The following is a 24268-nucleotide window of genomic DNA, read 5'->3' on the forward strand; positions in this document are numbered from 1 at the left end:
GTCACTACCAACTATTTGAACTCGATGAGATATGGTGGGATTGGTTGATTGAGATGAAAATTGTTGATATTGATATGGGTAAGGTGGTGTATGATATGGATAATTTCCAAAATGTGGGTTATTTTGTGGATTTTAAATAAAAATAGAATTTTGGAAATTTTGACTATGAAGTTGATTTGGGTTATGGGATGCATTTTCAAAATATGAGTTGTTTTGTGGAATTGAAATAGAAGGAGGATTGCTATTATTTTGCATAAAATTAGACCAAAAATTATTGTGGTTGGGGTTCATTGAAAATTAAAATGGATAGAAATATAATCTAAGAGAGATACAATAAATTGCTCTAATTTAGGGTAAATATGAACTAAAATTTTGAATAATGAATGAGTTGATTCATTCATATTTATACTAAAAATAAATAAATAAATTTTTAAAAAAATGAGACGTTGAACGGTAATATTTATTACCGTTGAAGTGAGAAATGCATTTCAAATAAACATGAATGAGTTAATAAAGATTGAACAAATTAAATTAAATATGTATTGTTTGATACCCCACCAACACATAGATATTAATATTTTATTATTAAACCACAGTGGTAAAACAATGCAACGGTTCCATTTATTACTACCCTTTAAATTTGAAAACATCCATACTACTCTGACATTGTTGCATTGGTAAATGTGTTACTACCCTAAAAAAGCACCGATGTGGGTGCTCTAACATGTCATCTCCAAATTATACATGTCACTCCCCTATGTCACTCCGAAAAGACCAAATTGTCTAACCAATTTTTATCACCACATTTTCACAAATTGAATTGGATTTTTCAAATTTTTGACGATACCGGAAATTTCGAAAGCGTACCGGAAGTTTGGCGAAAACAAGTAAGATTTATGGTATTTTTGTGAAATTTTTGGTGCTACCGGAAATTTCAAAATTCTCGGTATTTCGTATCGGAAATTTCACAATTTTCAGTATTATTTTCCAATATAATTACTGAAAATTTTGAAATTTCCAGTTCCTATTAAAGTACCGGAAATTTTGAAATTTCTGGTATTTCAATTAAAAAAAACTATTTTTCTTATATTTCTAAATTTTACAGTGAGGACTAGAGGCAAGGACGGTACTATTGCGGGACGGACCACCGATAGAGCCGGTGCGGTTGCTCGAGCAAGCCTCAGAGCATCGTGTTGGACGCCTTCCTTCGAACGGTTCTAACCGGAAATGGAGGGCTTAGCAACAGGCGGTGACGGGGTTCCACGCACCTCGCCGCTAGTCTGGTAGAGCATCAACTATTGTGGAAGAGCATGTGGTTCAAGAGCAGGAGCCGATGGTTGAGGTTGAGGAGTCCGTGGCAGAGGTTAAGGAGCCGGTGGCTGATTTTGAGGTGCTGGTGGCAGAGGTTGGGGTGCTGGTGGCTTAGGATCAGATAGGTCAGGAGCGGATGGTTCAAGATATAGACACCACTACTTGTGCATCTACGGGGCCATCAGTACACACTGATGGAGGTTTCTCCATAGGACCTTCTAACAGGTTCGTGTTGATGGGATATGTTGATCATGTCTCCTATAGGATATGATAGGGCGAGGTATGTAATATTGGTCTTGTTCAAATGTTTATTTTTATGTTTATTATGCGATTTGATTTATACTAATTTGCTTTAATTGTATTATTTTGTTACAGGACCGTCTAGTGTTGAAGGTCGCTTCTCACGGGTTAAAGTTGAAGAACTTCCCCGAGAGTCGAATGCCTGAGCAAGTGAGGAGGATAGTTCATTTCCATCTGATGGACTTTGCTGGATGCTCCTTGACGATGCTGGACGCCTCCCTGTTATCAGCTTTTATTGAGAGGTGGCACCCGGAGACATCATCCTTCCATCTTTCATTTGGGGAGATGACGGTGACTTTAGATGATATGGATGTCCTCTTTCACATTCTGATTGTTGGTACGTTTTTCACACTAGTGTTGAAGGTCGCTTCTCACGGGTCGAAGTTGAAGAACTTCCCCGAGAGTTTGATGCCTGAGCAAATGAGGGGGATAGTTCAGGATTTCCATCTGATGGACTTTGATGGATGCTCCTTGACGATGTTGGACGCCTCCCTGTTATCAGCTTTTGTTGAGAGGTGGCACCTGGAGACATCATCCTTCCATCTTCCATTTGGATAGATGACGGTGAATTTAGATGATATGGATGCCCTCTTTCACATTCTGATTGCTGGTACGTTTTTCACACCAGTTTATAGGGACCAGGTGGCGGCGGTGCGCATGGTTATGGATGCTTTGGAGGTTGATGAAGTGGATGTGCTACGTGAGTTTGGTGAGACTCGGGGCTTTCACTTTAGGATACCTTGGTTGAGGAGAACCTATCAGGAGCTTGTGGATGCAAAGAGGTATCAGGCTGCCACTATGGCATACATGCTATGTCTTGTGGCATGTACTCTCTTTGCGGACAAGTATGAGGTTTATATAGATGCTTGATACCTTTCTCTATTCAGTGCCTTTGACACCCCATGTTGGGCTTGGGGAGTGACGGCATTGACGATGTTGTACACGACACTTGATGTTGCATCTCGTCCTGACACCAGATAGCTTGTTGGTTATCTGAGCTTGTTACAGGTATATTATAATTTATTAGATGGTTTTGTGTTTAATTATTTGGGTGTATTTATTTTATGGTTTTTATTTATGCGGCGTTGGATCTACAAGCACTTTCCTCACATCTGTGAGCGGAAGATCCAACGTGTTGCGGCTACTGACCCATGTGCGAAGAGGTGGAAGGCCAAACAGAACATTCTAGGAGGTTCAGGAGCCATCTATGGTTTCAGAGTCACATCATCAGCCCATCCGTGAGATCATTGATATAGCCGTTGAGGTTCAGGAGCCTGGGCAGTGCGAGGGTGGATACCTGGAGTGGTTCCATAGTGTGTCACACCCTAGGATAATACCACCTACCACAATATCTGATGTTCTAGGGCCTTCAGCTACCAGGGATTCATCTGAGCCATCATCACCACCTCCACCTCCCACATGTGACCAGGATAGCCACCTACATTGATATTTAACCATGAATATTAAAAGGTGGCTTCCTTGATATTTATATTTCCTTATGAACAACGAGGAGTTAACTTTTCTCAACTTATGGCATATACATTTGCTAACATGATAGTTATAACTACATGGATTTGGATTTCTCGCATATTCACTTAGCAAGCTTAATGTAGAGGCGGTCATTTAATGTTCTAGAAATTGGATATAGGTCTCTATATTGTAGATCTGTGTATCTATTTCCTAGAGGACACAATTGAACACCTAGTTTGACGCTATTATTATCATAACCCCATTTTGCTTCAACGTTGTATAGGAATTCCATCCAAAGCAAATGACCATGTTTCAAGCAGCTCAATGCACCCATAAGGCTTATGAGACTCATCTATACATCATGATTACAATTATGATGATAATTAATATTGGATATGAAAGGTACCTCTTATAGTAAGCGCTCAATTTTTTATTTGACAGGTTTATCATAACCCTCTTCCAACTAAGTTTATTCTGCAACATCTAGGTGTTAATGTTTCTTCTACATGTTCTTACTGCGGTTTAAATGACAACAATATTACTCAATGCTTACTACTTTGCTTGTAAGCCTCATCTATTTTTCATGAGTATGGTTTTCCATAAATCCTTACAAGGTTTCTTAGATTTGATAATGTGAATTTAATTTCAATATAAAGTATGGTTAATGAGGTAGGTAACATGGATCCTTTGATTATGTGGAGCTCGTGGTGCAAAACAAATAAACTTGTCTCAACAAGCATTTAGTAACCAAAATATCTCTCCCTCTCTGCGGATTTTAAAGGAAGTGTGTTGGCAACATGGTGATATTGATACTTGAATTCTAAATGTTGATGGTAGTGCATTAACAAACCCGAAACAATCATGTTATGATGATCTAGTGCGCAACTTAAATGACCGATTCAATTTTAATTATTATGATAGGGTGTGCTTGTCAAACATTTTACATACTGAGACTCTAGCTTTATTAATAGGAATTAGTCGACTCTAGTTTTATTAATAGGAATTAGTCTTTATTAAGAGTGAGTCTATACAATGCTCTCTCTCATGTGAAAGCTCTCTCTTCTACATTCACTTGTATTCGTTGACTTTCTTCAACTACAAGCTGATCACTTTCTCGAATCAAAGACTTTGATACCACTGTTGGGGGCAATTCGAGGGAGTCAACGAGGAAACACTTTAAATTTGAGACACACTTTGTGAGAGACACATCAGTCCATCTAAAACCTTAAGGTGATGGTTGTGTGAGTTTTCTCACTTATAAAGTGTTAATTTTTTCTTTTCTAAACCAATATAAGACTTCTTCCTCACATTTGATTTTCATTAAATACATTGAATCTTTTATAAATGATATATGAATATCTAATTTGTCTTTCTTAAGCTTGTAGGGTATCATTGATTACAATGTAAATATTTTTTTTATTTTTTAATTTTATTTTGAAAAGCTCAACTTATAAAAAAACAAAATAATCTATTAAAAGAAAAATCTTATATTGACTTACGAACGACTACTGTTCAAAACTTGCACGCCTAGATATAGAAGTCTACATGAGAATGGTACCTTGACATAGACAATGAAAGCTTCTTCTTCATTCTTTTCATGACAAACGTCCAAGTATTGTTATAGTGACTCAAATCTACTGTTAAGCAAGCACATTAAGCTAATAAATACTCCAACCGACAACAAATTCCATAATTAGAATAATAATAGGTAGTGCCGACTCAACAAATTTAGAAGTCTAAAATAAATTTTGAAATAAGATCTTCTAAAACTTAACCAAAACTTTATATTTACTTAAGTTTAATTAGTTATTATAATATTAGAATAAATATTAAATAATTTGTAATGTTGAATAATTTTTTAATAAAATGATTAATAATAAAATTATTGAAAAGAAATTTATTATATTATATTATCCTAAATAATACGTATTAATTAAACAAAAAATATCACAGTGTTCACCAATAATAAGTTAACAAATTGTCACTTACTCAACATTATATCTATCAATTTGGTATTTTGGCTTGGTGTTCTCATTAATTAAGTTATTTTATAATTAAGATTTAAATACGTATGTGATATATACACGTATGCCCTAAATATTATTCATATAATATTTTTATTTTTTTTACCACTAAATTTTTTTTCTATATCCCCACAATTATAACTATTAATATAGTTGTAAAATATATAGTCTAAATAATGTTCACTTATGTATTTACATAACTAAAAAATTATAACTATTACACGAATCAAGAGAAGCAGAAAGTAAAATGGCGATGCTCCATGACTTGAACTTGAAGGTTAAAATTACCCACTAACAACAATATGTAAAAGTCCATAAGAATCAAAAACATAGAAAACTAATGACGGGAAGGTGTAATCTTGATAACAAGGCCAGGGAAGACATCATCAGGATCATGAATATGAGGATTATTCTCAACAATAAAAGGGTCATCACACTTATCACTAATTGTATGAAGTGTCTCACCTTCACCAACCACATAGATTTCATCACAATATGGTCGTTTGTACAAGATGATGTTGTGATCATGATTTTGGTGAAGCATAGAGCTCTCTCGAAATATGCATACAAGTATAAGTGCTACAAGAACAATAGCGCAATACCATGAAGCTGTATCAGCTATGTCTTTTAAATTTGAGACTCGTCCCTTTCTTGAGTTGAAGGAAGCCATGGTGATAAATGATTAAACTAGGAAAGATTGATGAGAGAAAAGATGGTGGTTTGGAAAGTTAAAAAGAAAAAAAGTAATGGGACATGATGTGTGCGTAAGGGTCAGTTTTGGCGGTTACTAAGAAAAGGAAGTTATTAGCTTAGTGTACATACAGCTGCATGTTGATGTATTAATATATTTAGTGTATAGTTTTATTCATACAAGTACACTTAGTTTATACAATAAATATATATATATATATATATATATATATATATATATATATATATATATATATATATATATATATATATATATATATATATATATATATATATAGTAACTCAATGTAACAGTAACAAATTATTGAATAATGAAAAGTTACTTTCCCTTTATGCTTCCTTCTTGTGATATCAACATGGTATTAGAGCTCATCACTTGGGCTCTGGTGACCAATCTCTTCCCTTGCTTGTTCATCTTCTTCGATTGCACAGGCTATTCTCCCTTGCTTGTTCATCTTCTCCGATTGCACAAGCCTCGTCTTCTCTTCTTTCCCGATTGATCAAGATTCCTCATTCTTTGTTCTTCAATCGCTGCTCTTCTCTTCACCATGGATCACCAGAGCTATGCGGATTTTGCAACAAACTCTGCTAATCCCTTTTATCTCCATCCGAACGAAAGTCCCGCGTTGATTCTTGTTGCTCCACCCTTGGATAACAAGAACTACCACACCTGGTCCAGATCTATGCTTCTTGCATTGATTTCAAAGAACAAGGAAAAGTTCGTTGATGGTACGTTTTCGAAGCCGTTCGTCTCAGATCCTTTGTATACTCAGTGGCTCCGATGCAACACTATGGTCCTTTCTTGGATTCAAAGATCCATCTCCGATTCCATTGCGAAATCAGTTTTGTGGATTGCGACGGCTTTTGGCGTTTGGAACAATTTACGGATTAGGTTTTCACAGAGCAATGTTTTCCGCATCTCAGATATCCAAGAAGAACTCTATCGCTTCCGCCAAGGTACTCTTGATGTTTCTGAATATTTCACTCAATTGAAAATGCTTTGGGATGAGCTTGAGAATTATCGCCCTCTCCCCTGTTGTACCTGTTCTTTTGCTTGCTCATGTGGTGCTGTTGACTCTGCTAAGACATACCGCGAACAAGATTATGCTATCAGGTTTTTGAAGGGATTGAATGAGCGATTTTCTCAATCCAAGTCTCAGATTATGATGATGTCACCTTTGCCTCACATTGACAAGGTTTTCTCTCTTGTTATTCAGCAAGAACGAGAGCTTAACTATGCCTCACCTTCAGATTCCACTGAATCTGCCATCTCTGCTCTCCATGTCAATACTCAACCTAGCAAACAGCCTAATGTTTCCAAGGGCAAGGGTAATAGAGTGTGCACTCACTGTGGACGAACGAATCACACTGTGGATACCTGTTTTCAGAAACATGGTTATCCCCCCTGGATTCAAACAGAGGAACAAAATTCAGACTCCTGCTCATACTCCTCCACAGTCTCAAGCCAATCTTGCCACAAATGGTTCAGTGCTTGCAGATACTGCTTCAGGATCCTTTTTTGGTTTCACTCAGGAAGAATTTCAAAGCATCCGTGCCTTGCTTCAACAGTCAAAATCCACCCCTGCCATCAATTCCATTACCACCTCTCCCCTAGCCATGAATTCCAACACACCATCAGGTTTTGGTAAGACTTCTACCCTATGGATTTTAGACACAGGAGCCACGGACCACATCACCTTTGATATTTCAAATTTTTCTTCCTATCACACTATTGTGCCTATATCTGTATCTTTACCTAATGGTTCTAACATAACAGCTAATGTAACATCCCGATTTTTATTAATATTTTTATTAATTATATTAGTAATTATATTGTTTGGTATTTTTAATAATAACTTATTTATTTAGTTATTATGTGATATAATAATTATTTAAGTATTTAATTATGTGAGTGTTTGTGTTGTTTGACTTAATTGAGTTATTAGAGAGATATAACTAAATGGGCCTAAGTGATAGAAACATAATGGATGGATTGGTGGGTTAAGCCCAATTGACATAAGTGAGATAGTAAGAGAAGGTTAGGGTTTTAGAGGTTACTATTTTCATTTGGGGGAAAAGATAGGAAGAAGAGAAAAGAGGCAAAAGGGAAGAGAACAATGGTGGAAGAGAAAAGCTAGAAGAAACCTCATTTTCGCAGCAAGTTTCAGCATTGAGTCACCTTAGAAAAACGGATGTATCTCTCAATCCAACCGTTGGATCGTCGCGTGGTTTTGACACAACGTTCCTGACTCATAGAGGTAAGTTCTGACCGGAGCGATTTTGATTTTGAGGATTTTAAGTTCGTCTGATAAGCTGATTTCCGAACTGATTTTTAGGTGTGTCTCCAAATTATGTTTGAAGGATTTATTTTGGAGAAAAGCTTAGAGCTATGGTGAAAGATTTCATATTTGCCAAGGTAAGGGTGGGGTTCTTTCATGCTAAAGGGTTGTATGATAGTATGTTATAGTGGGTTTAATTCTATACTTTGATATCCATGTTCTTCTATGTTGCAATTTTGGGTATTTGATGATTGTTGGAATGTGATGATATAAATGTGATAAGTTGTGTGCAATTGATAATCTATGTGTATTAGATTGTTATGTTTGTTGTGAGTAAACCATTGATAGTGAAATAATGGGTTTTGTTATAGAATTGGAAAATAATGGAATAGAAATATAATAGTTGAATTGAAATTAATATAGTTTAATTATTAATTGGATAGTTAAATTATTAGTTGAATTGATTCCAATAAGTCTATGTGATTGGAATATACTTGAACTTGGACCAATTATTCGGTTTATCGGTAAATTACGGTATTTTGAGAAATTGTTTGTAATTGTGTTTTGGCTTGAGTATGTATGTTGAGAAATATATACTGTCATGCCAATGATGTTGTTTTGATATTGATTCTTTATGGTTAGTTGGTTAGCATTAATTCTAATGACTAATTGCTTGATGTTGAAAATGTGTGTTCATGTATAATTGACAAAAATGAGAATTAACATGAGATAGTATGATTACTAGTGTTAATTGGATTGTGTGAATCGTAATTGATTAATTGGCCTCTCATATGTGAATGATGTGTGTGTGTGTTGTGAATGTTGTGTATAATTGGTGGATAATTCATAGAGTTGAACTGTTGTGATATGTGGAAAGTTAAGATGATAGAGATGATCTTAATTGCATATATTTGTGAGATTGTACATACATTCATATCATAGTGTGCCTTGAAACATAGGTGGAATTGCTTTGAAACACAAGCGTCGCTAGGATTCTAGAGTGAATTGGAAAGCGGTAAACTATATGTTTACATTTGGTGGCTTTGGTCTTGTCCGGATCTGAAGCGTGGCTAGATTCTATATGAATCGGAAGCGGTGGAACTTTGGGTCCATATTGGGTACCACATGCATAGAGTCACATGTCTTGCATTGAGTTACATTGGAGTTATGTGATGTTTGAATATATGTAATTATGTGATTAGGTGATTGTTATGTGTGCATGAGATGTGATAATTAAATTTGGTGATGTTTGATACATGATTTTGGTGATATATGTAAATGAAACGTATATGATGCGAATGCAAATATATATATATATATATATATATATATATATATATATATATATATATATATATATATATATATATATATATATATATATATGTATTAATGATATATGTATATATGTGGAATATATGAACCATGTTTTGCCATTGTTGATAGTTGTATTAATTTACGTTGTGATTATGAAGTATATGTTATTATGTGCTTGAATGACATACTTGTAAACTTGAATACATTGTTATAGTTGATAGTTAACATTATTGTTGTGATGCAAATTGCTTATATTGAGAAGTGGTGAATTGTGTATGATTTTATCTTTGCTATATGTATTATCATACTTTCCTTTATAATGTTTGATATCTCACCCCTTCTGCTGATGTTTCCCCTACCATGGGAAATGGACAGGTACTCAAGTATAACTGTGGAAGTTTGTAGATTCATCGTGTCTGGTTGGTGTGTCGCTCTGATACGTAGCACTCGGGGGTTGTCTATATTGTTGTTTCTATGTTGTTCATGTTTTAGTTGTTGAGTTCCAAATTGGATAATGAGAAGTACTATGATGTTTGAAGTTGTTTCCGATTAAATAAGATGATTTGTTTATAAATTCGAATGTTATGATTCCGCTGCATATTAAAATGAAGTTGGTTTGTCTAAGAGCTGTTATAAGTTGTTTTGTGCTTCTCTGAGATTAAAGTGCTATGTATCTGTTTATGAGTTGTTTATAGGAAGTAAATGTGATATCCAAAATGCTTGTTGATAGTTTTTAAAATACTCCAATTTCTCGCATGATATTTTTGGGTAGAATTTGGGGTGTTACATTAGTGGTATCAGAGCAGGTCGGTCTGTTCGGCCAAGTTGTCGAGTCAGTTGAGTTGTGTGACAGTTGAATGATGTTAGTGTTTTATTCCTTAGTACGCGACATGTGTGTGAAACACTGTTGATACTTGTTCGTTTTGTTGCAGGGTTAGTTTAAGCGAAGTAGGGGAGAAGCTGTGCTTCTCTGATATGTTTCAGTTGTAAGTTATTGGTGTAATATATTGCTTAAGGAGACAGAACAATCAATGTAGAAGTTTGTTGGTTCCGAATTCGAAGGTAACATGGATTTAAGATTTTGTTTGTTTAACAAGTCGGATCATCTTGGAATAAGGATAATTGTTATAAGATGGAATTTAGGAAGTTGCCATATTCAGCATTATTAGTGGACTGTGAAGTTATCAATTTAAGTAACCGTTGCGTAAGATGTTGACTTAAGAATAATTATTAAGCGACGAATTAGGGTAGACCTTGTCAAGGGATCCTTGGCAAGAGATTGGAAAAGTTGTCGAAGTTGTTGGAACGTTCAAGTCGGAGTTAGAAATGCGAAGGGACGAGTATGATTCCAAGAATAAAAAGTGTTGATAGTGGTGTAAAGGAATTATGTTCTAATGTTATCACAAGGTGTGTGTTAGCATGTTCAGATGATTTTGGGAGTTAATGAAGTATGGTACTTTTGGTGACGTAAAGGATTCTATTGCAGTTAAGTAACGATGGTTTACGCTACCATTATGGTTGTCGGCTATCTATTGACAAATTGAGGAACTGATCACCCTTAATCTCTTGTTGATAGTAGACGGAATCGTATTGGAATGAGATAGACTTGTCTTACCAGCTTGATAATATTGGAAGTGAATAAGTCTGTGCAAGATGGTGCGATGTTGTTTAGGTTGTTTGCAACTTTGGATGTTCATGAGGAAATAACGATTGGGGGATTATCGATAGTTGGCGCATTTGCATAAGTGTTTCCTGAAGATGTAAGTGATTTACCGTCAGAAAGAAAAGTTGAGTTTTTGATCGATTTAGTTCCTGGAACTAGTCTTGTATCGAGGACTCCATATAGGATGTCTGCTTATGATGTTGAAAGAGTTGAAGAGTCAACTTGAAGATTTGTTTGAGGAGAGGTTGATTCGTTCGAGTGTGTCGTCTAGAGGTGCATCTGTTTTTGTTGGTTAAGAAGAAGGAAGGTTTTGCAAGGCTTTGTGTTGAAGCAAAAAGGACAAGTTGTAGCTTATGCTTCAAGGCAACTTAAGATTCATGAGAGGAATTATCTGACGCAAGATTTAGAGTTGGCCGCCGTTGTTTTTGTTTTGAAACTTTGAAGGCACTACTTGTTTGGATCGAGATTCGAGGTATATAGTGAACACAAGAGTTTGAAGTAGTTGTTTGATCAGAATGAGTTGATAATGAGGAAAAGAATATGGTTGTAATTCTTGAAGGACTATGATTTTGGTTTGAATAACCATCCGGGAAAAGTGAACTTTGTAGCAAATGAATTGAGTAGGAAATAATTGCATATGTCTATGTTGATGATTCAAGAATTGGAATTGTTGGAATAATTTCGAGATTTGAGTTTGGTATGTTGAAGCTTACTTGTGGTATTCTTGATGAGATTAGAGAAGGTCAAAAATCGGATTTGAAATTGGTTGACAAGATGAAATTGATTGATTGAGGATAAGGTGATAATTTTCGGATTGACGAGAACGGTGTCATGAGATGTCGTGATTGAATTTGTATTCCAGATGTTTCGGATTTGAAAAAGAGAATTTTTAGGATGAAGGGCATCAAAGTGGTTGAGTAATTATCCTGGTGCTACTAAGATGTATCAAGACTTGAGAAAGTTATTTTGTGGCGAGGTATGAAGAAGGATATTGCGGAATTTGTGTATTCGTGTTTGACTTGTCAGAAGTCAAAGATTGAACATCAGAAACCGTCTGGTTTGATGCAACCGTTGTCCATTCCTGAGTGGAAGTGGGATAGCATTTCTATGGATTTGTTTTGGGTTTTTCTAGGAAATCGATTAATTGTGAGGCAATTTGGGTCATTGTAGATGGATTGACGAATTTTGCTCACTCTATTCCGATAAGCAGGGATTATCCGATGGAGAGACTTGCAAAGTTGTATTTTGAAAAGATTGTGAGTTGGCATGGTATTCCATCGAGTGTTGTTTCTGATAGAGATCTGAAGTTTACTTCTAGATTTTGGAAAGTTTTGTAGAGTACTTTGATTATTAAGTTGTGTTTGAGTTTTGTTTATCATCTGCAAGCTGATGGTCAAACGGAGAAGACGATTCAGTAACTTGAGGATCTTTTTAGAGCTTGTATTTTGAAGCTTTGTATGGTTGAAGGTGTGGAACGCCTTTGTGTTCGTGTGATTCTGGGGAGAGTAAGTGTAGTTTTGGAGATGAGATGGTTGTGTCGATGGTATTTTCGAGGACGAAAATATTCTAAGTGGGGGAGAGTTGTAACATCCCGATTTTTATTAATATTTTTATTAATTATATTAGTAATTATATTGTTTGGTGTTTTTAATAATAACTTATTTATTTAGTTATTATGTGATATAATAATTATTTAAGTATTTAATTATGTGAGTGTTTGTGTTGTTTGACTTAATTGAGTTATTAGAGAGATATAACTAAATGGGCCTAAGTGATAGAAACATAATGGATGGATTGGTGGGTTAAGCCCAATTGACATAAGTGAGATAGTAAGAGAAGGTTAGGGTTTTAGAGGTTACTATTTTCATTTGGGGGAAAAGATAGGAAGAAGAGAAAAGAGGCAAAAGGGAAGAGAACAATGGTGGAAGAGAAAAGCTAGAAGAAACCTCATTTTCGCAGCAAGTTTCAGCATTGAGTCACCTTAGAAAAACGGATGTATCTCTCAATCCAACCGTTGGATCGTCGCGTGGTTTTGACACAACGTTCCTGACTCATAGAGGTAAGTTCTGACCGGAGCGATTTTGATTTTGAGGATTTTAAGTTCGTCTGATAAGCTGATTTCCGAACTGATTTTTAGGTGTGTCTCCAAATTATGTTTGAAGGATTTATTTTGGAGAAAAGCTTAGAGCTATGGTGAAAGATTTCATATTTGCCAAGGTAAGGGTGGGGTTCTTTCATGCTAAAGGGTTGTATGATAGTATGTTATAGTGGGTTTAATTCTATACTTTGATATCCATGTTCTTCTATGTTGCAATTTTGGGTATTTGATGATTGTTGGAATGTGATGATATAAATGTGATAAGTTGTGTGCAATTGATAATCTATGTGTATTAGATTGTTATGTTTGTTGTGAGTAAACCATTGATAGTGAAATAATGGGTTTTGTTATAGAATTGGAAAATAATGGAATAGAAATATAATAGTTGAATTGAAATTAATATAGTTTAATTATTAATTGGATAGTTAAATTATTAGTTGAATTGATTCCAATAAGTCTATGTGATTGGAATATACTTGAACTTGGACCAATTATTCGGTTTATCGGTAAATTACGGTATTTTGAGAAATTGTTTGTAATTGTGTTTTGGCTTGAGTATGTATGTTGAGAAATATATACTGTCATGCCAATGATGTTGTTTTGATATTGATTCTTTATGGTTAGTTGGTTAGCATTAATTCTAATGACTAATTGCTTGATGTTGAAAATGTGTGTTCATGTATAATTGACAAAAATGAGAATTAACATGAGATAGTATGATTACTAGTGTTAATTGGATTGTGTGAATCGTAATTGATTAATTGGCCTCTCATATGTGAATGATGTGTGTGTGTGTTGTGAATGTTGTGTATAATTGGTGGATAATTCATAGAGTTGAACTGTTGTGATATGTGGAAAGTTAAGATGATAGAGATGATCTTAATTGCATATATTTGTGAGATTGTACATACATTCATATCATAGTGTGCCTTGAAACATAGGTGGAATTGCTTTGAAACACAAGCGTCGCTAGGATTCTAGAGTGAATTGGAAAGCGGTAAACTATATGTTTACATTTGGTGGCTTTGGTCTTGTCCGGATCTGAAGCGTGGCTAGATTCTATATGAATCGGAAGCGGTGGAACTTTGGGTCCATATTGGGTACCACATGCATAGAGTCACATGTCTTGCATTGAGTTACATTGGAGTTATGTGATGTTTGAATATATGTAATTATGTGATTAGGTGATTGTTATGTGTGCATGAGATGTGATAATTAAATTTGGTGATGTTTGATACATGATTTTGGTGATATATGTAAATGAAACGTATATGATGCGAATGCAAATATATATATATATATATATATATATATATATATATATATATATATATATATGTATTAATGATATATGTATATATGTGGAATATATGAACCATGTTTTGCCATTGTTGATAGTTGTATTAATTTACGTTGTGATTATGAAGTATATGTTATTATGTGCTTGAATGACATACTTGTAAACTTGAATACATTGTTATAGTTGATAGTTAACATTATTGTTGTGATGCAAATTGCTGATATTGAGAAGTGGTGAATTGTGTATGATTTTATCTTTGCTATATGTATTATCATACTTTCCTTTATAATGTTTGATATCTCACCCCTTCTGCTGATGTTTCCCCTACCATGGGAAATGGACAGGTACTCAAGTATAACTGTGGAAGTTTGTAGATTCATCGTGTCTGGTTGGTGTGTCGCTCTGATACGTAGCACTCGGGGGTTGTCTATATTATTGTTTCTATGTTGTTCATGTTTTAGTTGTTGAGTTCCAAATTGGATAATGAGAAGTACTATGATGTTTGAAGTTGTTTCCGATTAAATAAGATGATTTGTTTATAAATTCGAATGTTATGATTCCGCTGCATATTAAAATGAAGTTGGTTTGTCTAAGAGCTGTTATAAGTTGTTTTGTGCTTCTCTGAGATTAAAGTGCTATGTATCTGTTTATGAGTTGTTTATAGGAAGTAAATGTGATATCCCAAATGCTTGTTGATAGTTTTTAAAATACTCTGATTTCTCGCATGATATTTTTGGGTAGAATTTGGGGTGTTACAGCTAACATTTCTGGCACTGTGAACATCACTTCCACTCTCACTCTCTATAATGTTCTTTACATTCCCACTTTTCATGTTAATTTGATTTTTATTACCAAACTTACTAATAACATGAATTGTTCTCTGAATTTTTCTTCAAATTCCTGTCATATCTTTCAGAACCATTCGAGGCAAACGATTGGTACAGCTAAGCTGCAAAGAGGCCTCTATATCATAGACACTCATACTCTTTCTTCTCATTGTAATTCTCTTATTTCCAATTCTTTTGAAACTTGGCACTATAGATTAGGCCATGCCTCTGATTCTTGTATGCTTACTCTAGCTAAGAATTTTCCTATTATTCCTGCTAATAAAGATAATATGGCACCTTGTGATTCCTGCCATTTAGCAAAACAGAAAAAGCTTCCTTTTCCCACTAGTACTTCATCTACTACTGCTCCTTTTGATATTCTCCATGCTGACCTCTGGGGCCCTTTTGCCTCTGAATCTATTCAAGGTCACAAATATTTTCTTACATTAGTAGATGATTTTTCTAGATTCACATGGATCATTTTTTTAAAATCTAAAACTGAAGTTAGGCAGAGTATTATTCACTTTGTTGCCTCTTTAGAAAATCAATTTCAAACATCTTTAAAATGTTTTAGATCTGACAATGGTTCAGAATTTCTTACCTTAAGCCAATTCTTTCTTTCCAAAGGAATTTCTCACCAGAAATCTTGTGTTGAAACACCCCAACAGAATGGGGTGGTAGAGAGAAAGCATCAGCACATTCTCAATGTTGCTAGAGCTCTTGCCTTCCACTCTAACATGCCTACTTCCCTATGGAATTTTAGTATTAAACATGTTGTGCATTTGATTAACAGAATTCCTAGTCCCCTTCTTAAAAACAAATGCCCTTATGAATTGCCTTTTAACACTTTCCCTGTTCTGATCCATCTCAAAGTTTTTGGATGTCTTTCTTTTGCTTCTACCCTTCAGGCTCACAGAACCAAATTTCAGCCTAGAGCCAGAAAGGCTGTTTTTCTTGGCTTCAAAGATGGTACAAAGGGGTACCTCTTATATGATTTGTCCTCTCATGAACATTTTGTTTCAAGAAATGTAGTTTTCTATGAAAGTGTGTTTCCTTTCAAACCTGTCCCTCTCCAAACTCCTTTGCAGGCTACCTCTAATGACATGTTGGATAATAACATTATCCTTGAGGTTGAGCCTGTTTCTCTCTCAGCCAGTCCATCTCTTTCCTCAATTACTCCTGCACCTGCTTCCCCTAATTCTGACCCTGTGGTCCCTACAAGTCTTATTCACAGTCCTCAAGTAGTAGACCTTGACCCTAATTCTCCATCTGACCCTGTCTTGTCAGATGCTACTCCTGCTACCAACAACCCTCCTCCCAATCCTCCCTCACCTACCTTAGTTCGGCCTACAAGAAAATCTACTAGGACCAAACATCCCCCTAGTTACCTCCAAGATTTTCATTGCAATCTCTTATCCACTAGTCCTCAGCATTGTCCAAATGTTCCCTACCCTATTTCTAACTTTTTGTCCTATCAAAACTGCTCCAATGCCTACAAACATTTTTGCTGTACCATCTCTACTATCCCTGAACCTAAAACCTTTAACCAAGCATCTAAACATGAATGTTGGAGACAGGCCATGGATGCTGAGATTTCTGCCCTAGAATCTAACCAAACTTGGACTCTTGTAGATCTTCCTGCAGGTAAAGTTCCAGTTGGATGCAAGTGGGTCTATAAGGTGAAATACAATGCTGATGGAACCATAGAGAGATATAAAGCAAGACTTGTTGCTAAGGGCTATACTCAACTTGAGGGAGTGGACTATTTTGATACCTTCTCTTCTGTTGCAAAGATCACAACTGTTAGGGTTCTCTTAGCAGTTGCTGCCATCAAGCATTGGCATTTGGAGCAGCTTGATGTCAACAATGCTTTCCTCCATGGTGATCTTAATGAGGAGGTGTATATGCAACTACCACCAGGTTATGGCTGCCCTAACTCCTCTAAGGTTTGCAAACTCACAAAATCCTTATATGGTTTGAAACAGGCTAGCAGGCAATGGCAAACCAAATTATCCACTGCACTTTTAGCCTTAGGATATACACAGTCTGAAGCTGATCACTCCCTTTTTACAAAGTGCACATACCAACATTTCACTGCCCTTTTAGTCTATGTTGATGACATAGTACTTACAGGTGATTCCCTCACTGAGATCAAACTGGTCAAGTCATTTTTGGATCAAAAATTCAAAATCAAAGACCTAGGTCAGCTCAGATTTTTCCTTGGTCTAGAGATAGCTCGATCTTCTTCAGGCATTTTTTTGAACCAAAGGAAGTATGTGCTAGAGTTACTTGAAGATACAGGCTTTCTTGGTTCTAAACCTGCCACTACTCCTATTGATCCCACCTTGAAGTTATCATCCACTAATGGTACTCCCTTGGATGATCCTTCTTCTTATAGGAAATTGATTGGCAGACTCCTCTATCTTACAAATACGCGTCCTGACATTTCATATGCGGTTCAACATCTCAGCCAATTTGTTGCTAATCCATTTGTTTCTCATTACAAAGCAGCCACTCGAATCCTGCGTTATCTGAAGACATTCCCTGCCCAAGGTATCTTATTTTCTAGTTCTAGTGCCCTTAAACTTCATGGATTTGCAGACTCCGACTGGGCTCGTTGCCCTAATTCCAGAAAATCTGTCACTGGGTTTTGTGTTCTCCTTGGTGATTCTTTACTTTCATGGCGCTCCAAGAAGCAGAACACTGTTTCCCATTCCTCCACTGAAGCTGAGTATCGGGCACTAGCTTCTCTAACCTGTGAGATTCAATGGTTGCGTTTTTTGTTTGATGACTTTCACATCCCTTTCTCTGAGCCAGCCTCCATTTACTGTGATAGCAAGTCTGCTATCTATTTGGCTCACAACCCAACCTTTCATGAACGCAGCAAGCATATCGAAATAGATTGTCACGTTATTCGGGAGAAATTGGCGTCTAATCTCATTCATTTGCTTCCTGTGCCTTCTAATTCTCAACTGGCAGATGTTCTAACCAAACCTCTGCACTCACCTTTATTTTCCTCTCTTTTGTCCAAGTTAGGATTGTGCAATATCCACATTCCAACTTGTGGGGAGGTATTAGCTTAGTGTACATACAGCTGCATGTTGATGTATTAATATACTTAGTGTATAGTTTTATTCATACAAGTACACTTAGTTTATACACTATATATATATAGTAACTCAATGTAACAGTAACAGATTATTGAATAATGAAAAGTTACTTTCCCTTTATGCTTCCTTCTTGTGATATCAACAGAAGTTGAGGTTGAGGGGAGTAAAAATGGGAGGAAGATGGGGTTTACGTCAATCAATCACAATCTTATCTAGGCTAAACTACCTTCTTATATATCTCGTGCATGAGAGTTTGTGTATATTCTGACGATTTAGAATAAATCCAAACTGTGATGTAATAAAACATGCCTCGACTTAATTCATTTATTGAGAAGGACCAAGAGCTTCTCTAGCATTTTAAAGGCTCATTAGTCGGTTTCTTGGGATAACAAGTATGGTTCCTAGGGTATGTTACCATTCATACTACCTTTGGAAAAGGGGAAAGCGTAAAGATTGTAAACGTAAGATATCTGGCGGTGAACGCTTTGTTTCCATATAATATTAGCATCGGCCAACCGAATTTCAATGCTCTGGAGGTCGCATTATCAACTTTATATCTAACCATGAAGTACTCGTTAAGCAATATATATTTTTTAGCATGAACTTTTATTATTTTAAAGTAGATTAGATGGAAAAGTATCAATAACATATAAAAAAATTATTACAAGTCCAAACGACGTAATGACTATATAAACTTCTACGTACCCAATACTTCAAAGACTATGTATCATATTTTTTGATCTGTCAAAACGGACTACCCCACCATACACAGGCCTTGGCTTTATAGGGATGGGTTAAACAAATTTAATATGAGTTCAAAATATGTTACTCGAACCTTATCTACATGGGTTGCAGGCTCCCCAATACTAAACGGATCTCTTATTCATAATTATAAAAACTAAAATAAAAACCTCATAATTAAAAAAAGAATTAGTTACTCATCCTTAAAGGATTCATGACTTTTACAATTAGAAAACAAATAATGAAACTTACACGATGAAGAACGATATTCTCTTGATTCATTTTCACTCTCCTTTAAATAAAAAATCTCTCTTAGACGATATAAAATTGGACTTTAAATTATTTACAAAATTGGACTACATAAATTCTCTTTAAAATTAGACAACGAAAACCCTTGTATTGTTTCTCATTAAATAGTAATTGTGATGAGATTTTACAGTATAAAAAATAGTCTAATTTTACCCATCAACATTTGTAATAATGTCAGATTTTCACGCGCTATTTTCCGTCATCTTACATTCCAAACTAGACTTTTCTAATTATTCATGAAAGTTGTAGCCTTGAAAATTAACTTTCTTTTTCCGCCAATCTACGTTTCAAAATTATTTAAGTCTATTTTTCACAATCTTTTCTGCTATAGTTGTTACCCCAACATTTTCTCTAATATTGTCATTTCCAATCCTATCTTATCTAGTTTATCACACCTCCAAAACAAAAATCTTCATTTCTACTACACTTTATTCTCGTGTTAATTCTTAAGCGTCAAATATTCTGCCTCGTGCAACATCACATATCTCACTGCAATCTGATAAAAAATTTCCTTCAACTTGAACAGTATCTTTATATGATAAAATTCTTAAAACTCTCTTCCGTTTCAATCACCCAACTTAAATTGCATAATTTACCACTCATTTTATTCCTCTTAAAAAAAAACTAATAGATATTTTTCTATTAAAAATATTAGTCTATAAGTTCTACTTCAATTTAAAAAAAAAATCTGAAAATTTTTAATCCCATATTTTAAGAAGCTCAATTTTAAAAGGTCCAATAAATTGAGAGCTCACACATTTACACAAGATAGGTAATTTCAACACAATTAATTTAAATCAAACATTTCAAATCACTCCTTCCCAAAATCATTTTTAAGCCATCTAGATCAAATCAAATAATCAAAATCCACAATCAAGTCACACAATCATAACCGTCCATTCCTTAAGATCTCAATCACCTCTCATCAAAACGGTGCATGAGCTATAGAGCCTTGCACAGATCAACGGTTAGAAATAGATCCTCGTTAGGGTTCGTTCTTTCGGTTCCGTGGTTTCCTGAAATCGAAACCCATCTTCCAATTCACGCATCTTCATCAACTGGATCGCTTCCAGTACCTTCTGAGTTTGAAGCTATGGAGGCTTATAAGAGATGGGTGAGACAGAACAAAGAGTACGTGCACTCGTTAGAATCTTTGGCCAATGTAAGTTTGTGTTTTGGGTTAACAGTTTTACAGTATTATAGTGAATTGTTTAGATTGATCATGCTTTTGTATTGTTATCAATTACAATGACATATTAGCTGGTTATTAGTTGTTGCAATATCTATGACTGGTGAAGAGTAATTCGAAAATTAGAGGAAATGATGATTCTGCTATGAATTTTGTTGTTTGTTAGTTTTGGCTATTGTTGCATTAAGTGCTATGTTATGATTCTTTCGCTGATAATGGAAATATTGCTATTTCCTTCCTAAAATCGCACTAATTGGCGTTTACCAGTATAAATATTCATATGATAGCAATGAAAAATGCAATATTAAAACAAATTAAACAACCTGTTTTGTGATTGTGATTTTCATATCTGTAACACAGCACCTACGAATATGATTACATTGAATTATGTCATTTTTGCAAATTATATTATGTGTTGGCGTGTCAGTATATGTGTAGTGATCGTGCTAGATTGTTATTGTGTGTTCAAACAAATCTATGAAGGACATTGTTGTGTATGAATATTTGTACACCGCTTGTTATCTTATTTCTTGATTGAATATGTGGACAGGGAATGACATGGCTTCTACCTGAACGATTTTCTGAATCAGAGATTGGACCAGAAGCAGGTTTTGTGAATTTTTGGTAACTTTTGGCTACTTCTTTTGATATAAAAAGTAGTATAACTTATAAGACTTTTCTTTTGGTGACGAAAATGGGAAGGAAAAAACTCTTCGACTCAGCTGACACGAAATAGAAGCTTCTGTCAACAATTAAATTTTAATGATCTTCAAAATACTAACTAGGAAAAATAAATGACTTAGCTGAATGGGCCTTGTGCTAATTCCTGTTGCGAATTTCCAAATCATATTACGTTTTCCTTGTTTAGTAGTTTACAGATACGTCTTTAAAGTTAAAACTAGTTGTGTCTGTCTGTCTTACAGTAAATTTTTTTTAATTATTTTTCTGTTATTATAGACATATATACCTTACTGAAAAGATATATGATTTCATGTAGTGACAACCATTTTGGGAATCGTCACAGCTATCAATGAACATATAATTGATAGTTCTCCTAGCCAAAATATTACTGGCTCTGTTGAGCCTAATTCATTCCCTTTTCCATTATGCTTATCTGCATTAAAGGATTTGGAAACATTAGTTGAAGTCGTGGCACAACATTACTATGGCGATGATAAGAAATGGAATTTCCTTGCTGTTACCGAAGGAATCAAGTAAGCAGCACAATGCAATTAGTTTGGCATATTCTCCTGAAGATGTCATTTTATATCTGTAATCATCCGTCTCTTTTTTCTTATTATCTTGAGTCACTCTTACTCAGGGTACTGGTTCGGTTGTCTTTGTTCCGAAAGAGTGGATATAAAATGGTGTTACATGGAGGGGAGACCTCTAATGATGATTCTACTTCACAACATCAAATTGTCGCGAACCCAAAAGGGCGTTACAATCCTGGAACAAACCCGTGGAATCTGGAAGGAAGAGCACTGTCTGCGTTAAGTCAATTTGGAGAAAAAGCGAGGATGGTGTCAGATCCGGTGTGGGCACGTAGGGTTCAACACCAGCAAGCAATCATGGAACCCGCCGGTAGTCTGTTCTAAAGATACATTTAGCTTTATTCTGTAATGGAACAGATTTTTGATTGGATACATGTGGAAAAATAAATGTACACTTAGTGCATTGAAATTAATGTCTTATTATTAGACATGTGAAATTCCACTAATACTTGTTTTCCACTGTATTGTTACAGCTTCAAGGGTAGTGAAACCTACACTTTCCACTATATTGTCAAAAAAGGGGTTTCGTGGAGCTTTGTTTTTAATTGGAGAAGTCCTATTTATTATTAGACCACTTATCTATGTTTTATTTATTCGAAAATACGGCATTCGGTCATGGACCCCTTGGTTCCTTTCACTGGCTATTGATACCATATCAAACAGTATTCTCTCAATTATTACTACGACAGTGGCGGGTGAAAATCAGAAAATGATTCATATTTCTGCCCCAGAGAAGGATGAGGTTTGTGTTTCATTTAACTTGGGTTTTATTTTGATTGACTTATTTGAACTTGTTTACTGACATAAGCATTTTTAAGATTGTTCAAGAGAGAGAGATTTTGAAAACAGCTTACGACTTGTCTATAAGTTGTTTTTAGCTTATTTTCATAAGCTTTTCAAGATAACTTGCAGCTTATTATACGAAAACAGTTTAGTTGTATTTTTTTTTTTAAATCTTGGTATCCGGCCTTGCGACCGACTAATCCAAGAGGACCAATCCCACCGTCCACCAAGTTTAGTTGTATTTTATCTTTTGTTATAGAAATAACTTATGCATAAACACTTAACTACGGTAAGTGTTTATGCTATAAGCATTTAAATAAGCTTTTTTACCCAAACAGTGCCTAGAAAGATACAACATAAGATGCTCTTGGCATAGGACTAACCTTACCTGTCCATTAAAGAGCCACTGCTGAAATAGTTTTGCTGCAGGTTAAACGACGGAAGCTGTTATTTGTACTCTACCTAATGAGAGATCCATTTTTCAGCAAATATACTAGGTACCAATGATTTCACATTCTACTCTCATATTTTTTCTTTTTTAACTTCCTTTCACATTTTTACTCACCACATTTTGCAATATGATGCTAAAAATTCCCTGCCTAATTTTTTAGACGAAAACTTGAAAGCACAGAGAAAGTTTTGGAACCTGTACCCATCATAGGATTTCTTACAGGTGCGCTTGATATATATTATATCTATATATCTGCCTTAGTTTCTTGTCATCGTCTTTTTATCTTAGTGACTACTTTAAACATCGGATATGTTTTTAATATATGTTTTGCAGCTAAAATTGTTGAGCTTACAATTGGAGCTCAAACACGATACACTTACATGTCAGGATCATGATACAAAATCCAAAAGAAAGACATCATTGCTCTCCAAAATTGAGGGAATATGTTCACACTATGCTGCCACACTTAGTTTTGTTTCTGATTTTCAAATGATGAAAGAGATATCACATTTGATACTATTATGATAGAAAAGCAAGAAACAAACAAGTGTGGGACATATTTTTTGGGAGGTAGTTCAACTATCAACAACTGGACATAAATTTGGAGATTTTGTTTCACTCCTACACATTAGAGTCTGAATACCAAATTGGAAAGTTACACTGTTTATTAAACTTAGAAAATTAAGCTTATCATCCTTTGAATTCTTGTGAGAAAGAATGTATGTTAAATATACTATTTGCACCAAAAGAAGGTGAATGAATAAGCAACTTTCTAATGCCTTGCTGTGTCTTTATGTTTCAAGGGATGCTGCAAAGCTTTCTGTCAAATATCTGTGTACCAAAATTATGTTAGCTTTTAGTTTAGCCTTTTGTTTATGTAAAATATTCATCGTTTTGTACGTTTTACATTTGTTTGGTGCACAATGAAATATTCTCTATCATTTGTCTGTTATTGCCAGTTAAGAGATATGGTAATTTTTTACAACCCCTCGCAGCCTCTATCAAATGAACCTCCAGACCAAACAAGAGCTAACTCCTATAATGTTAAAAAAATAAAGGCCAGCCAACATGGAAACAACAATCTAAACTATAATAGACACATGTGACACAG

At 35.0% G+C, this 24268-nt stretch overlaps 2 protein-coding genes across 2 annotated transcripts; one reads left to right on the plus strand and one right to left on the minus strand.

Annotated features, from left to right (window-relative positions):
* Positions 1 to 5442: 5442 nt before the first annotated feature.
* Positions 5443 to 5775, minus strand: LOC131633091 (uncharacterized). Its single transcript, XM_058903807.1, has one exon. The coding sequence runs from the start codon at positions 5773 to 5775 to the stop codon at positions 5443 to 5445; it is 333 nt and encodes a 110-aa protein (XP_058759790.1).
* A 14607-nt stretch (positions 5776 to 20382) lies between these two features.
* Positions 20383 to 23985, plus strand: LOC131633083 (peroxisome biogenesis protein 16-like). Its single transcript, XM_058903793.1, has 8 exons — positions 20383 to 20622; positions 21200 to 21257; positions 21647 to 21863; positions 21971 to 22233; positions 22397 to 22665; positions 23136 to 23203; positions 23318 to 23379; positions 23491 to 23985. Exons 1-8 carry the CDS (start codon positions 20398 to 20400, stop codon positions 23550 to 23552), a joined length of 1224 nt encoding a protein of 407 aa, XP_058759776.1. The 5' UTR covers positions 20383 to 20397; the 3' UTR covers positions 23553 to 23985.
* Positions 23986 to 24268: the final 283 nt, after the last annotated feature.

The sequence above is a fragment of the Vicia villosa genome, unplaced genomic scaffold, assembly GCF_029867415.1.
Source record: "Vicia villosa cultivar HV-30 ecotype Madison, WI unplaced genomic scaffold, Vvil1.0 ctg.001069F_1_1, whole genome shotgun sequence".
NCBI lineage: Eukaryota > Viridiplantae > Streptophyta > Magnoliopsida > Fabales > Fabaceae > Vicia > Vicia villosa.

Bases quoted from the DNA above. Each gene is read 5' to 3' on its own strand.
- LOC131633091 (XM_058903807.1), bottom strand. From the start codon at position 5,775: ATGGCTTCCTTCAACTCAAGAAAGGGACGAGTCTCAAATTTAAAAGAC.
- LOC131633083 (XM_058903793.1), top strand. From the start codon at position 20,398: ATGAGCTATAGAGCCTTGCACAGATCAACGGTTAGAAATAGATCCTCG. The intron at 22,666-23,135 runs GTTTGTGTTTCA...GTTTTGCTGCAG, and splicing joins CTGCCCCAGAGAAGGATGAG to GTTAAACGACGGAAGCTGTT. The intron at 23,380-23,490 runs GTGCGCTTGATA...TATGTTTTGCAG, and splicing joins CATCATAGGATTTCTTACAG to CTAAAATTGTTGAGCTTACA.